The following is a 17,199-nucleotide window of genomic DNA, read 5'->3' on the forward strand; positions in this document are numbered from 1 at the left end:
ATTTACACATCCATTACAACTACTGTACATCAGAAAAGTATCCACTTGTTCACCTTTTAGATTCTGAGTGGAACTATGAATGTACTGATTTTACAATGATGTGCGTTTTTTAATTTTTTTATTTATTTTTTTATTTTTAATTTTTTAATTTTTGTGCCTTTCATCACGGTTTGGGGCAGTAAAAATGCTTCGATTTTCTTCAACAGTATCTTGTTTGATGGAAAAGTGAATCTAGTTGGTGCATTTGGGAGGTAAAAATTTGAAATTTCCAATAGTTTTCAAAAGCGCCGTGAAAAACAAAAGAAAAATTAAGGAAAAACGGGAATTTTTACGCAAAAGCTGTTTTCGAGAAAAACGCTTTTGGTTTTTGGTATAACTTTAAAACAAATAGTGAAATTTTCACTGGTTGTTTATATTTTCATTTTCTATACATGATAAAATTTTCAAAATATTTTGATTTGTTTTGAACTGTTTAGGGACATTTTCAGTTTCCAATTTTATTAGTTTTTTAGATTCTGAGTGGAACGATGAATGTATTGATTTTACAATGATGTGTGTTTTTTTATTTTTTTATTTTTTTTGTGTCTGTGTACACGACGAGTAGTCGAAATAATGCTACGATTTTCAACTTCAGTATCTTGTTCGTTCAGAAAGTGAATATCGTTGGTGCATTGGGGAGGTCAAAATTTAAATTTCCCAGTAGTTTTCAAAAGCGCCGGGAAAAACAAAAGAAAAATTAAGGAAAAACGGGAATTTTTACGCAAAATTGAATTTGGTTTTTGGTGTAACTTTAAAAAAAATGACCGTAGATACATGAAATTTTGACTGAATGTTTATCTAAGTATTTTCTATACACCATAACATTTTCAAAATATTTTGATTTATTTTGAGCTCTTTACGGACATTTTCATTTTCCATTTTTTTTTAGTTTTTTTTCTAAAAATATCAATAAAATTTTATTTGTTGGATAAAAAAGCTTGAAAATTTAATAGAAGGCTCCTAGTATATTGTTTCAAAGGCAGATGAAAAATATTAAAAATCGTTAGTCACAATTTTTTTTTATAAGCATTTAAAGTTCAAAAATGACAAAATATGGAAAAATCACGAAAATTTGCAAATTATTTCGAGTTAGAAATTCATAAAAATTTTTCTTTTTAAATCTAAGATTTGAAAATTTATTACAAGATTTCACATAATATTGTCTACCTTTATAAAAAAAAAAATGTCTACAAGAAACTCAAATTAAATTTTCATGAGCGTTTGAAATTCATATTTTTACAACATTTGATATTCACTCGATTTCTTACGTAACGATTTTCTTATTTTATTGTAATTAAAAAACGAATGACTGTAGATACTTGAAAATTTCACTAAATGTTTATATTAGAATTTTCTATACACGATAAAAATTTGAAAATAACTTGACTCTTTTTGAGCTGCTTACAGACATTGTCATTTTTCAATTTTTTTTTTCTATAAATATCAATAAAATTTTTTTGTTTGGTAAAAATGCGTGAAAATTTAATGCAAGGCTCCTGATATATTGTTACAATAGCAATTGTAAAATATTAAAAATACATAGGCACAATTATTTTTTATAAGCATTTGAAGTTGAAATTTTGTCAAAATTTATCAAATTTAAAATTGAATAATTATTTTGTAGTTAAAAATTTATAAAATGTTCAACTTTTATATCTAAGGTTGAAAATTCAAATCAAGATTCTACGTAAATATTTAATTCTGTTACCAAAAATTCTAAGAAATACATAAGCACAGTTTATTTTTATAGTCATTTTAAGTTCAAATTTGAACGAAATTACGTATTAAAAAACCTGGAATAACTACTTTAGTTATTTTGTTGTGATTGTATAATATTATTTGTGGGTACTTGAAACTTCTAAAGTATACTATTATATATCTATGATAGTACCAAACTACCACGGTTTGTTTTTGATGTATAACGCGTTACCTACTGGATATTGTGATATGATTAATTTGGAATTTATTGTTGATACCTATTATAGGTCAATTTTTTTTTATTACTATAGATAAGTATACCTATAGTACGTATGTCTAATAACTAGACTGACAAACCGTCTCCGCTCATGAATCGTTTTTCTTATACAGTAACCCACTTGTAACCTACTGTACAGCAGAGCGACATCCACTTACCCACCTTTTTAAAAATAAAGTTGATATTTATTTATTTATTTATCAGGTTTATATTCCTACTTATTTTTTAGTTTTTTATTACCAAAATTGCAATATGTTTTATGATTTTTCAAAAATAATATAAACATGTTGCTACATAGGTAGTACATATATTTAAGAATATTTTAAGAATTTCGACTGCTTATTTCGATAGTTTTTAGTGCAACAAGTCAAGTCCTGAACCCTAAATTTATTTATATACGAAAACTGTAAAAACTTGGTTTTAATCTATACTTAAAACACCCACCCCCCATTACATAATCCTGGCTACGCCACTGATTCAGTTTATGAGTTGACTCACTTAAAAACTGAATTATCGTAGAAAAACCCACATATAAACAATAAACACCACATACCATCTAGTTTCACAATACGTCGATTCACTCTAATTTTTAAACTAACGGAGCTAAACGTGATCTGCTGAGCGTAAATTTGATGTGCTATACACTTGTAAGACGGAGACAACAAATATCCGTGTACCTAGTCACCAGTACCTATTTGGTTGAATTATTAAGCCGCGTTACACTTGTAACATTTGCGCGTAATCTTTTGATGCAGCTAAATTTACCGACAACTGGTGGAACGGTGTTACGGCATAACAGAAAATGTTGTAAGTGTGTACAATCGAATCATAGAACAACATTAGAATTTAGAATTCTTTCCAATATGGCAATATGATTATTGTCATATTATTTCTATGAATTTAATTTATATTAATTATTTTATTATAGAAAAAACTGATAAGAGAATTCTAGTGTTATGGCATTTTATCTAATACAGTAATACCTGCTCTATTTAAACTAAAGGTTATTACTTATTTGCATAACAAAATAGATCTAATTTATCATGGTTATTTGTGTCTCACATTCTAACGTCGGGAACTACTGGTGGTTGCCGATTGGTGAATATAACATGCTATCATTAGTCTGTGTTAACCCAAGTTCTATAGGCAAGTGGTGAAGGTGAAAGTAAACTGTAAAAAAGGTAAAAGTATCATATTAGTATCATATCTATTGCTGTAGATTATACTCATATAGCCTCATACAGTCATACCCAACCTATTTATAATATGGTATAAACAAGTAGGTACATCATATTATTACGATATTATTATAAAAGGAATTTTGTAGTAGGAAGGTAATTTTATTTAAGTTATTAAAGATTTGTAGAATATTATACTATTTGTCTATAATTTATAATTATAATATATTCATTATTTCATTCCAAAAAATGTATTATTATACAAACAATTTATGAGTGATACATAGAAGCAATAAATTAACTCATTAATTCTATTGATTTTACTGGAAATTTCTAAATTTGTCAGGATGTCTACAATATTAGTAATTTATGATGGATCGGTTCAGATAATTTCATTTAATCGTCCAAATAAACTAAATGCCATATCATTTCAGGTAATTATGTGTAAAACTTAAAGTTATAATATTTTATTTATTTTACCTTAAGCTTACATAACTTATTTTAATATTAACTTTGTAAAAATGTATAGTGCTACAATGAAGTGACTAAAGCTCTCATAGAAGGAGCTAAAAATGATTCTGTTTTTCTTACCATATTAACTGGTGTAGGAAAAGCCTATAGTAGTGGTACAGACTTATTTGATAGTTCTGTTATAGATATGGAAGATCGTTTGATTGCGACACGGTAAATAAATATTTTACATATTATGTAACCATACTTATTTTTTTATTAATACTTATTAGCTATTAAAATATGCGATTACATCAACAGAGACTTTGTGAGAGCATTCATAGATTATCCGAAGCTGTTAGTTGCATTAGTCAACGGTCCAGCAATTGGCATTGCGTGTACTACGTTAGGACTGTGCGATCTTGTTTATGCAACTAAAACAGTAAGTGAATTATATAATTAGTGTTAGATTTCTACAAAACATTGTTCAATTTTAGGCGACATTTTCATGTCCTTTTCACAGATTGGGTATTACTGCTGAAGGATGTTCAAGTATTACATTTCCATTAATTATGGGAAAAACTAGGGTAAATAATAATTTGTTTTAAAATATAGCTTTTATAGTATGTAGTTTACCTTTAAATCAATGGCCCAATAAAATAACAAGCATCCGCATATATTACCATTGAGTTGGTATATATTACAATATATTATCCTCAATGATATTCACATTTCATAACAATAATATTTACCAGAAGATTTTATATCACTACTTATTGTCCAGCAAATTAAACTGACCCCTACTTATAAAATTAAAAATCTTTTGCCAACTTATTGATGGTGCTGCACAATGAGTGAGTATTGTATTCTCAGTGACGTATACAGAATTTTTTTTTTGGGAGGGGTTATATTTTTTTTTTTGACAAATTTTATCTGAAAATAATTTATTAATGATAACGTTGTTATCATTTAACAATTTTTGGAGGGGGGTTTACTACCCACTAATCCCCCTGGGGCCTGGATACACCACTCAGCCACTGTGTATTCTACAAAGTTTTTTATAAAAAGGCATTTTATCAATGCCAGTTATTTTCCATTTGTTTTCCTATTTTTAAAATATTTAATTTTTTCACCCCTTATAGTATGTTTGTCAAGTGGATAAGTGGACTGGAATAAGTGTATTTGTGATAGTCAAGTAATCAAGCGACTAGAATTTGAAAAGCCCTTAATCTTTATATTTCCTCTATAAAAACGTTATACCATAGCGTCAGCCATCTACTTATTCATTACCCCTATTGAATATTACTTACATGTATTTGCTATTTAGGCCACTGAATTTTTGTACTCTGGTAAAACATTGAATGCTATTGATGCACAGAAGATTGGCTTGGTCAATGAAATTATCAATGACGGAATTAGTGGAAGAAATCAATTAATTAAAAAAATCACAACTGAAATAGCTTTGTATAAATTGGTAAAATTATTTTCTTACCCTTTTTTCAAAAATTATATCTGTCAACTGTCATATTATTGAGTAGTTTTAATTTTTTTATTTCAATGAACTTTACAGCCTATAGTGTACACAAAATCAATGATGCTGAATGGTGTGATCTCTAAAGATGAACTGCACAAAGCTAATGATAGAGAGATTGAAAGACTGATAGAAAGATTCAATTCAGATGACTTTCAAAATTCTATTGCTAACTATTTTAAACAAAGAAAGTTAAAGAATAAGTTATAAAGTATTCCTTAAGAAATATGTATTTATATGATTGTTCGTTGTGATTTATGTCTTTCAAACAATTTCTAACATTTACTTTTACATCACATTATAATCAATTTATTCATTTAAAAAAATTGGTGCAATATCATATCTTATAGTTACTCTGTTAAGCTTTAATAGAATATATTTTTTTTAAATGTCAATTGTTTTTGTTTTTGTTTTAATATTTCATTAATTTGTTCTTGTTGATAAAATGATAAATACACCTTGCAGTATAGTTTATTTATTATAAATTAATGACAAAATTTATTTTAATCCATTGTAGTTAGACATACTAAAGTAACTGTTTATTTATGATTATAAGTTAGTAATTAGTGGCAACTAATAACTATAAATGTTTAAATATTTATAGATATGTGGGTAGGTGGTCGATCCGTACCAACCAATGCCTTTTGAACATTGAACTGCCCAATATAAAATTATTCTGTATTCTGTGTCAATAAAATGTTCAGACAAAAATAAAACCTTATTGGCTGAAATATAATAATTGTTTTTCAGCCATTAGAGTTTGTGACTATTATTGACTATTGTCATGATATTTCTTGTTTTATCAAATTATTAAGAAAAGTAGGTACTGGATTATTTTTATTTTTGAACCCCCAAAGTACCAACTACATACACTTCCATACCAGAAAATATATTGAGTTAAAAATCTATGAGTTTTTACTGCTTCAAAAGATAATAACTGACCGCAAAAAAAACAGTAAAAGCTTCATAAAATCAATATTGCTTTGTTTAGTCTAAAACTTCTCTAATCATACATGTAAATTTTTTCGTTACACAAGTCGATAAAAATGGGAAGAAAGATTTTTTTTAAATTTAAAGGGACCCAATATAAACAGACTTATTCATTTCATTGAGACTCACTAAATAAATTTGAATAAATCCACCTTTAAACGCTCAACCCAGCAATCACGAGCAAAAAGAGAATATTTAGTTTATAAATCTGAGTAGTCTGACGACTAGCGTAAAGACTAATGAGCATCATGGGCCATGGCTAAAAAAATCATTTAATCATGATGAAAACGGTCTTGTCTTACAATACTGAATCGTTATAATGGAAAATGGACTACACTATGATACTACCACAGACAAATGCCGTGCTACTACACTACTACTCTACATGGATAAAAGACTACTGTAGTTTAATAAATAAAAGGTGTTTTGTTACTTCACCGGACACCCTTTTTTTTGCAAATTTTTTTTTTTTAGACTTAAGTAGTAAACTATACTGAGAACGATGGTGAAGTCAGAATTTGGCGGTCGGACTTAATTTCGAAGTTATGGCTTAATGAAGTTCGCTATTTTACGATTTTTACGTATTCACGCGTCACTAGCTTACTGCACCTATTACGAATATTAATTTTTTTTCGCTCTTAAAATAGTGAACTTCATTAAGCCATAACTTCGAAACTAAGTCCGACCGCCAAATTCTGACTTAACCATCGTTCCTAGTTTACTTAACTACATAAGTCTGAAAAAAAAATTGCAAACAGAAGGGTGTTCGGTAAAGTAACAAACATAGATAAGTGTATATAAATTTTGGTAACAAAGTTCCGGTCTATTACTCTATTCACATTTCACAGAAATAAGACAAAATAGAAATGAAAATTGAAATTGCATCTATTCTGTGGTCTTATCTTATGATCAAGGGTCTTATCTTGGAAAGTCAATGTAAACCACAGATATGTTTAATAACATGTAATCAATGTAAACCACGAATTGACGTAAACACGTTAAGAACCACTGGAAACGTGGTTTAATTTGGATTAATCGCTGTTGCGAACTTCAGGCTAATGAAAAAATCACGCGTCGCCGACACTGCCCAGGTACCGAATACCGAAAACCGAATCACTCAATCACCCCAGTCCCCACTAATTCCGTATGTGCCGACGGCCGACTCCACTCTACAACTCTAGTTCTAGTACTCTACGTATTCTCTAGAATTCTCTGTCCTTTTAAGTGTTTCGTTTGGTTTAGAAATCTATTTGTGTCGATCAAACATAACGCATACAATGGCGTCCAGACGATTCGATCCGAAGGGCAAAGAATCATATTCAGCCGTCAAATACGTGCAAGTCGAAGGACTGGTGAGTAATAATGCATGTTCAATGCCCATAGATTTTAATTATTTTAAAAACATATTATTAATCGCCCAAACGGCGACCGATGTCGGGTGCTAAAATTTTTGACTGCAGGCATTGATGAAAATTGCGAAACACTGCCATGAAGAGTGTGCCAGTGACGTGATCATCGCTCAAGGAGCACTTTTGGGTCTGGTTGTCGAAGACCGTCTCGAGATCACCAATTGTTTCGCCTTCCCGAAAAGCGTCGATGAATCTATCAATGATGGTCAGTTGCTTGATGTGTAATTCATGATATTAATAATACTTAACAATTTTAACACTACTTATACGAAGTATCGACTATTAATTATTAAGAAATTATTAATAGTACAATTTAAGTTTTTAAACAGTAAACACAAGATTTATTTTTGTAATTCATAGAAGAAAAACATGATTTGTTTATAATCAACTGGCTATTGTAAATCGGTTCAGTTATTCCAATATGTAACAAAATAAATTATCTAGAAATTCGCTAGACTAAACCGGTGTGAAAAATAATACACCGGGATGTTTGCACCATATCATTTACATGGTCCATTATCCCGGTGCGGGATAATGTTGGATAATTTTAAACCAGTTTAGTCTAGCAAATTTCTAGTTTAATTCATTACCCTAGAATTTAAGATTTTTCCCTTATATTAATTATAGGTATGTATATAATTATAAATAGATTATCAGTTTTTGCCATTGGATATGAGTCAAGTAAAAATGTAGGTATTACGCCAGGTACCGAGTAAGAGCCGAGTCTTAAATATGGTATTGAGTACCCGGCCATCGAGTAATTTCCGGGTACCCGGAACATAGTATAATAGAGTTATATTACTCTACCTAGTATAATAGAGTACAAGCTAATTTTCATTTAACCACACTATATTTTTTGAGGGATATTTTATGCATAATAATTACGGTATAGGTTCATTGTAATCTAAATAGTTTTTAGCACTTTATAAAATTAAAATTATTGGTAGATAGATACCTAAATTATATTTGTTATACTGAATTGCTTGTGACACAAGATCAAAACAATTTGGTTGTATTTAAGTTTTTAACAATGTGATATAAATCAATTTATACTTTAGTAAAAAATGTGACCTAATTAAAATAATTCAATCGCCTATCTCAATGTTCAAAATATACAGCTAAATAAGTGATACACAAATATGAGTGTGAAACTTTCAGTTAAATATGTCTACTAAATTAATCATGATAATACTTATTTAATTTTTGCAGTTGCGTAATCTATATTTTCTATTATAATTATAACTTATATCTATATGAATATGTCCAAGACTATGGAACAAACGTAATAGATTGATTGTACCAGTCATAGTAAAAAAAAAACCTTAATTTTTGTATTATTTTATAGAAAAATATCAATTGGATATGATGAAAAGTCTTCGTCAAGTTAATGTTGATCATTATCACGTTGGATGGTATCAAAGTTCTGACGTTGGAAATTTTTTGAGTTTGCCATTGTTGGAATCACAATTTCATTACCAGACTAGCATAGAAGAGTCAGTCGTTTTAATTTTCGGTGAGTGTTATTGGTTTGTGTTATGCTCAAATAGATAGGTATATTGAAATATTGAATTTTAAGAATTTACTGTATTTTATTCACTCTTACTCTTAAGCGGAACTCTATTTTTCACAAGTATTAAGCATTTTTCTCAAGCATTATTGTGAAATTTTAAAAATTAATTTTCAATTTGTGTTTAGTATTTTAACTTCTTAATATATTTTTCATCTCAAGATTATTAAAATATTTTGTATTTCAGACAACATTTTACTACCAAATTTTGTTTTATTTTTGAATATGGACAAACAATAAAATTGTTCTATAATTTTTTTTTTTTAATATGACTGATAAGTATGTGCATTCTCGGTAAAAAAATATCCTAACTGTTAAAATAGACATTTTTGGAGATAATGTCTATATCTCAATTTAATATGTAGGTAGACATATTAATAATAATTATTAATTAATAAAACATTTTTGTTTCAGACGCTCCCAAAACAAATCGTGGGTTTTTGTCTTTAAGTGCTTACCGTCTTACACCTCAGGCCTTAACTATGTTTAAAGAAAATGATTTTCTGCCAGATACATTGAAATCATTAAAAGTTGGTTATGATAATTTATTAGTGAAAGTTCCAGTTGTAATAAAAAATTCAACATTGACTAACATACTTCTCTCAGAACTAAGTTTTAAAATTAAGGTTGAAGAAGGCTCTGAACATTTGGATATTGGCACAGCGTAAATAATATAATATGATTCAATAATTTGTATGAACTTACATAAATAACACATTATTATGTTATTGTAGTACTGTTTTGGAAGGGCAATTACGTCATTTAATGGACCGAGTAGATGATCTAAATCAAGAAGCCATCAAATTCAATCGTTACCAACAAGCAGTTGTTCGTCAAGCTACGGATAAACACCGTTACTTGCAGAAACGAGTAATATTTTCAATATCTAAGTAAGAATTATGTAAATTACGATCTAAACATTTTTTTTATTTTAAATAGGCTATAGAAAATCAAGCTCGAGCAGCGAAAGAAGAGCCACCATTACCTGAAGAAGACATAACTAAGATATTTAGAGCATTACCAGTACCTCCTAGATTACCACCCATGTTAATGGCTACTCAAGTTGATTCATATGCTGAAGAAATAGCTAAATTTTCTACTCAGTCTTTGGCTAAATTGTATATGACCAAAGCTATGAACACAAACAACTGATTGAAAAAAAAATACTTTGTATAATATTCTAAAATTGAGTAAATACATAATTTTATAATTATAAAAATAATAAATGAAATCATACTTTCCATTGTAAGAGTAAATGAAATGTAAAAGTATATAACTGAGTATATTATTTATTACATTTTTAATATATTCCTTTGTTATTATTTTGTACTTTCAAAATGTAATAATATCTAAACTCTGGAAATAATAATTTAGATTGATTTTATATAATCATTTAATTAAGAGATAATGGAGTTACTGAATTATTTATTTTAGTTATTGGTGATTGAAAGCTTATCAATGTAACGGGGACAATGTGTATCATTTGTATGTTATTTTACCAGTTCCCCGTTACAGATCCACCCCCCGCCGGCCTGAAAATTGATACGCTTTCAATCTTCAATAGATTTGCCACAGATATTTCTATTGATCCAATGATTTTTATCTTTCTTTAGTGTTTCAAGGTCTTTACTAAAATTATAAAGTAAAAAAGTTGATTTTTAAATTAAACAATCTGTAAAACATTAGTGTTTATTTTTCTTTCATAATTGTTAACGCTAAGATAATAATATAATATTCAGATGGCGGTGTCCTGAAAAAGAGGTCTGTGTAAGCATATTGCCTGTGATAGATACTAATTAGATATTGTGTTGATGATGACATGAAATCAATAAAATAACTTTGATAATTAAATTAGAAACAAAAAATATACATGTACCTAAGTTATTTTTTTTAGTGCCTTTTTAATTACACTATCTGTACCTACCTATAAATTATTGTATGTTCATGTTTGCCTACCTTTAACAAAAAAAAAAAGTTAGATTAAATTGGTAATATCATTTTCTATACACCATAATATTTTCAAAACATTTCGACTCTTTTTATGCTATTTATAGGCATAATTTTTCGATATTTTTATTTTTAATTTCTGTTATTGTTAAAAAATTATTTTTCGCTCAATCAAAAAACTAGAGAATTTAATACGAATACTAATAGTTCTTCATAATTTATTTGTTATTATAAAATCAGTTAAAAATTACTAAAGATTCATAGGCCTGTTTTTTTTATAAGCATTTAAAGTTCAAATGTTGACAAAGTTTCTCAGAATCACAAAATTGGCTTCAAATAGCGTAACTTTCCAGTGAACCTTTTCTTTTTAATAGAGGTAGTAACATTATTTAGGAACCTTCTATTAAAACTCCAATGTTAACTATGAAAAGAAAAACTTTTATGAATTTCTAACTAAAAAAAAATTACAACATTTGATAGAAATAGATAGATCAAAGACAAAATTTTACCATGTGTGGAAAATACTAATATTAATATTTTGTGAACATGTCAAGAGTCTTCAATATTATTTATTTTGGAAATACAACAAAATCTCAAAAGTCAATTAATGTGAATTCAATTATTTACCACTGGATTCAAATATCGTAAACATTTTAAATTCAAACGCTCATAAAAAGTTAATACCTATTAATTTCCAGTGAACTTTTTTTTTTTAGGGTAGGAAAATGTGTAGGGAATCTTCTATCAAAATTTCTAATGTTAGCTATGAAAGGAAAAACTTTTATGAATTCCTAACTGAAAAATAGTTTGAACATTTTCGAAAATTTGATGAATTTTGTCAAAATTGGAACTTTAAATATTTTTGAGTTTCCGTCAATTAAATTTATAAGGAGCCTTGCATTAAATTGTCAAGCTGTTTTACTAAGTTAAAAAGTTTTTAACAAAAATACCTAGTATTAAAACAATTTTTCAAAGCTATAACTAGCTCAAAAAGAGTCAACAAATTTTGGGAATAATACCATAAGTAAGTATATAGAAAATGCTTATATAAATATTTAGAGAAAATTTCAAGTTTCTGCAGTTATTAATTTTTGGGTTGTACCAAAAAATGGTTTTGCGTAAAAATTATTATTTCTTTTGTTTTTCTTGACGCTTTTTAAAACTAGTTGGAATTTTCAATTTTTACCTCCCAAAAGTACCATTAAGAGTTCACTTTTCTATCAGAAAGATGCTGATCTCGAAAATCGGAACATTTTTAGTATTCAAAATGTTGCTGGAGGACAGAAAAAAAACACACATATTATTGTAAAATCAATACTTTCTTTCGTTTCGTTCAGAATCTAAAATATATTAATTGTAATTAATATGTTTTAATTTTAATAATATCTAATAAATTGTATCTTTTTAAATAAATCGTCAATTAGGATTAATAAAATATATCATCATCTAGTAGGTATCTACTGTTAACTGGTAATTATTGGTATCTGAAAATTGTCTAAATATAGTCAGACAATGGCGCCCAAGATATATTTTTCAGGTGTAGCAAGAAATAATTTTACCTACCCACCCACCTCACAAACTCAAAATTATATTATTTTATACATTTTATCATATTTTTATTGATAATATTAGTAAATATTAAGGTAGGTATCCGTATCAACCAATATAATCTGTGATCAATAATGAACTTATTTAAGTTAATTATTTTATGTTATTATATCCCCCCCCCCACAACAGTAAATGTCTTTACTAATATACTGTATATAATATATATATACTAATTTAAAATTGTAATGTTACATTCAATTAGGAAGGAATAATTAGACATGTAAACAACATTTTTGTACCAATTAAGAGTGAAAAAATATTATAAATAAAATAGTAAATCTTTCAAAATACCTACATGTGTGACGACAAACTAATACCTAATTTGTTAAATAAAAATAAAAATTTTCCGCCCCTCTAAATCTTTAAAAATTTGCCGCTCTGGGCAATAGCCCCTGCCTAAATACGCCCCTGCTAGTTCTATGATCATCAAGGGCAGGGCACCGCCAAAAATATTACCCGGGACCCCGAAAGACATAGGTAATGCGTCACTGCAGAATAACATACTTATTATAATTTTGACCTCCTCAATGCACAAACTATACTCTTTTCAGAATAAGAACGCATCAGATTTACGTGGCGAAACCGTGGCCGCCTGGTGGCTGGTGCGTTCTTATTCTGAATTGAGTCTTGATCATAGAGTAATAATAAGTAGTATTGTAGTAATAATAATATAAACAAATAATAGTAGTAATAATATCAATACATTACTTTATGGTTTTGATTCACTTTCTTATCGAACAAGATACTGAAGATTAACTAAGGTTAACCATGGTAATGATATGATGTCTAAGCGGATACGATACATTTTTTTTTATATAATATGTGCATAAAATATTGTAAAAAACATTAATATTGATGATGATTTTTTTGTAGAATATTTTACATGCAAAGTGAAGTAGATGTATACAGATATTTTTTATAATATGATGGTTTTAAACACATGGATTTTGATTTTTATCACTTAGGTAAATAAGAAAATTAAAAAATTTTTCATTGTTATATCTTATATAGATGATTCATATTAATTTTGAATGCCGAGTATAGGTAATAGTTTTAAAATGTTTTTTAAAAAATATTTTTAAATTCTAAATCTTTTTTTGTAAAAAATTAATTTAGGAAGAAGTGATTGATTTATTTAGTATTTTCCCTAAGCTAAAACACATACACACTACAGATAAATTTTAAAGACATTAAAACAAACCAGACAGGTACCTTGCTATTACCGATTTTTGCTCAAAATCATTTAACAAATTCAAAAATGTATCACCTATATTGTTTTCAAATATATTATAAAAACATTCCAATCCCAAAGGCCGAAGTTTTTAAATGTTTAATCAGTTTTCATATAAATGAGGTAGGTACCTAATACGAAAAAAATATGAATATAAAGTTGAAATCCTTAATACACAATTAGGGGCATTGTATGTATTTTATTTAATACAGACCAATATTCTTACTTACGTACCAATATTATTTGAAAAATAGAGTAGGTACCTACCTAACTTACCAATAATTTCTTGTTAATATTCATCTCAATGTAGGAACTTAATTAAAAAAAACTTATAACCTACCTACCTATGTTATTCCAATTTCCATTCAGTAATTAACGACCTATTGTTGTACAAACATAACTATTATCTACTATGGTAAATAATCGTGGTTATAGGCTATACTGACAATGTGATAAATTACTATATTAAAATCGATATCTACATATTATATTTTATTTGAATTATTTATCAAAACCGTTATTATTGATTCACTATTATAGGTTTATGATCACTTTTATTTGACTAAATAGAAAATTGAAATTATTATCTTTATAGCTACTAGCTAGGTATACACTATGATAAAATTCATAAGAATCAGAGTGATATTTAAATACTATCTAAAATCGTGGTACAAACTGCAATGTATGTTAGAGTAATTGATTCTAATTATTATAATATTTTGAACGTGATACAATTTAATATCTCGCATTCAAAATTAAAATCAACATATTATTAGCAATTAGCCGCAATCAGAATTATTTCTATATCGAAATGAATCATTATAATATCGCTGTGCTATACATTTTTTCCATCGTAATTCGTAACCACTGACTCAAATTTCATAATAAAAAAAAAAAGAATCATTAAACATTTACCTATTTATTTACATAAATGTAGGTATAAATGTATAATATATTATATCTACGTTTATTTAGTCGACAGTATTTTATCGAGATCTTGTAGGGTTTATATGGTGAGATACTGAGATCAGTGTCGTACAATATTATGAGCTTGGTCGCTTGGCTGATGGTAATTATTTGATAAACACAAGCTAATTTAGCATAGTAAATTAGTATAAGCCGCATTAACCCTAGCTACTTATGGTGCATGTTTAATGTTTTGTTTTCGACGTTTTCGTAAGCGAAATGGTAATTTACGTCGGTGTTTTTGGAGAGCTTTAATAATTAATTTGATGTTCTTATAGTTTTATACTTTTATTATATATTATAGATAGTTGGGTACTCGTAATTAGTAATTTGTTAATAAATCACATGTCTAAGGTAGACGGAATTCCTTTAAATTTTAACCAAATTACTTTTGGACCAGAGCCTTATACATAGCTATATCTACTAAGTATCTGTGTTTGTGTTTAATAATTTACGGTTATCAATATTGTATTAGTGAGCTGTTTTTATTTACTTTAGTTGTTAATCATATATCTATCTACGACAATAATATTTACTTTGAAAATCCAAAAGTAAGGTACCTACCTATAAAACATACACACAAAAACTACATGAAAAAGGTCGCAATCTAGCATAGGTAATATGCATTGGCGAAAATCGGGGGCATGAGAGGCTTAGCCTCCCCCCCAAATTCCGTCAAGCCCCTACTTTTTTAGTTTTTTAGGTTAGAAGCCCCCCCCCCCCCGCTCACATTGATGTTAATAATGTTAGCCCTTCTGAAATTTTTATTGGATTTCCAACTATGATAGTATGACAATAAAATTTACAACAACTGTAACGTATATAGGTATAGCTAGTACCGATAATATATAACAATAACATAAAAATAAATAAACCGTCTGACGTTATATTTTATACTTAAAAAGATACCGGCATGGTACTTGATAATTTACATTTTGTCAGTGATTTATATATTAATTATATTTAATTAGGCAATTCCATGTATAATAACTATTAATTAAGAGGTTTTTTGTATTAATTTGGTTCAATAGGTCATCTTTTATTCACTGTTATTCTTCCCATCGGCAATCTGCAGTAGGTAGGTACCTATAATAACTATAACATTTGTATGATAAAATATTAAAATATATTAATTTTGATCTTAGGATTCCAAACCTAATTGTTTTACTTTTATAGTGATGTATATGACGTTTGTGTATTATGACGTGTAGCCGTGTAGGTACCTATTTAATATAATAATATGACATGTTGTGTGCGCTTTAGCTGCAGAGATTTAGATGGTGCTATAGTGGTGTTTTTAAATAATTTATTGAAGATACCTAATTTCAACAACAATATTGGAAATGATTGTTTATTTTAAATACAACACAAGTTAAAAATAATGTATAGTACAAATCGTGTAAGTGAGTGGCGTGAAGGTGATCACGACTCCATGCCTATACCATGGTACCTATAGTACCCACCTATATAATAATAATAATAATTCTTTATTCACGGAAAAAAAATGTCCAATTAGGTACATAAAATATAATGACAGTGGTGTATTATGACATAATGTGTAGGTACAAAATACAAATAATCTAAAAAGTAATGTTATAATAATAATAGGATTATATAAAAAAAAGAAACAACGAAAAATAATATATAAATATTAAATAGCTATGTAGACTTAAAAATATAAAAATTTAATGTGATATGAATAACATAATTAAATAACGGAACAATAGAGTGATAAACTGATAAATATAATCATATAATATGGAGATGCTGCGTATTTCAAGCTCACTTATATAAATAGTGTTCCCGTTCCTCTTTCTTGGACTGAAGTACACTTAATTTGGCCAGCGTCTTTATTTTTTTCTGTATTTGCAGAGTTACATATTATTATAATATTATGTAAGAACGGCTTCGGTACTATTCCAGAAATGTTAAAATTAATTAATATGATCGAATTTAGAATAAAGTGCCATTGTGTTTTAGCAATAACCCTGAGCTGCCAGTCGTTTAAGTTAGTAAGGTTTCTAGAAATGTATGGCTCGTAACAGACATATAGTATGTATATAACAACATACATTAATATTAATTATGGATTGTTTTAACATGGTGGTAAAATGGCACAACATTTTGATGTTCATTGATTGGAATTTTGGGTTATTGGAAATTACTACAAATTGTAGCCAGGCCCGTATTTAGGGGGGGGAGGGGCAAGTGTACAATGTTACCTGGGGTGGCAAATTTATGTTGACATATTATTATTGTGTATTAATTGTATCAAAAATTAAATAAATTAATATTATATATTTTTATT

General features: G+C 27.9%; 2 protein-coding genes across 3 annotated transcripts; both read left to right on the top strand.

Moving 5' to 3' along the window:
- The first annotated feature begins 2,970 nt into the window (after positions 1-2,970).
- Positions 2,971-5,570, top strand: LOC100162806 (enoyl-CoA delta isomerase 2, mitochondrial). 2 transcript variants are annotated; one of them, XM_008185221.3, is made up of 7 exons: positions 2,971-3,293; positions 3,539-3,626; positions 3,722-3,876; positions 3,964-4,084; positions 4,140-4,229; positions 4,970-5,116; positions 5,213-5,570. In XM_008185221.3, exons 2-7 carry the CDS (start codon positions 3,540-3,542, stop codon positions 5,381-5,383), a joined length of 771 nt encoding a protein of 256 aa, XP_008183443.1. In that variant the 5' UTR covers positions 2,971-3,293; position 3,539; the 3' UTR covers positions 5,384-5,570. The 2 variants fall into 2 exon arrangements, with proteins under 2 accessions (XP_008183443.1, XP_008183444.1); XM_008185222.3 differs by having other exon boundaries at positions 2,971-3,195.
- Positions 5,571-7,240: 1,670 nt separating this feature from the next.
- On the top strand, positions 7,241-10,821 carry LOC100168973 (eukaryotic translation initiation factor 3 subunit H). The gene is made up of 6 exons (XM_001943839.5): positions 7,241-7,515; positions 7,624-7,777; positions 8,918-9,085; positions 9,554-9,803; positions 9,874-10,009; positions 10,079-10,821. The coding sequence occupies exons 1-6, from the start codon at positions 7,441-7,443 to the stop codon at positions 10,289-10,291; spliced, it is 996 nt and encodes a 331-aa protein (XP_001943874.1). The 5' UTR covers positions 7,241-7,440; the 3' UTR covers positions 10,292-10,821.
- Positions 10,822-17,199: the final 6,378 nt, after the last annotated feature.

The sequence above is a fragment of the Acyrthosiphon pisum genome, chromosome A2 (assembly GCF_005508785.2).
Source record: "Acyrthosiphon pisum isolate AL4f chromosome A2, pea_aphid_22Mar2018_4r6ur, whole genome shotgun sequence".
Lineage (NCBI taxonomy): Eukaryota > Metazoa > Arthropoda > Insecta > Hemiptera > Aphididae > Acyrthosiphon > Acyrthosiphon pisum.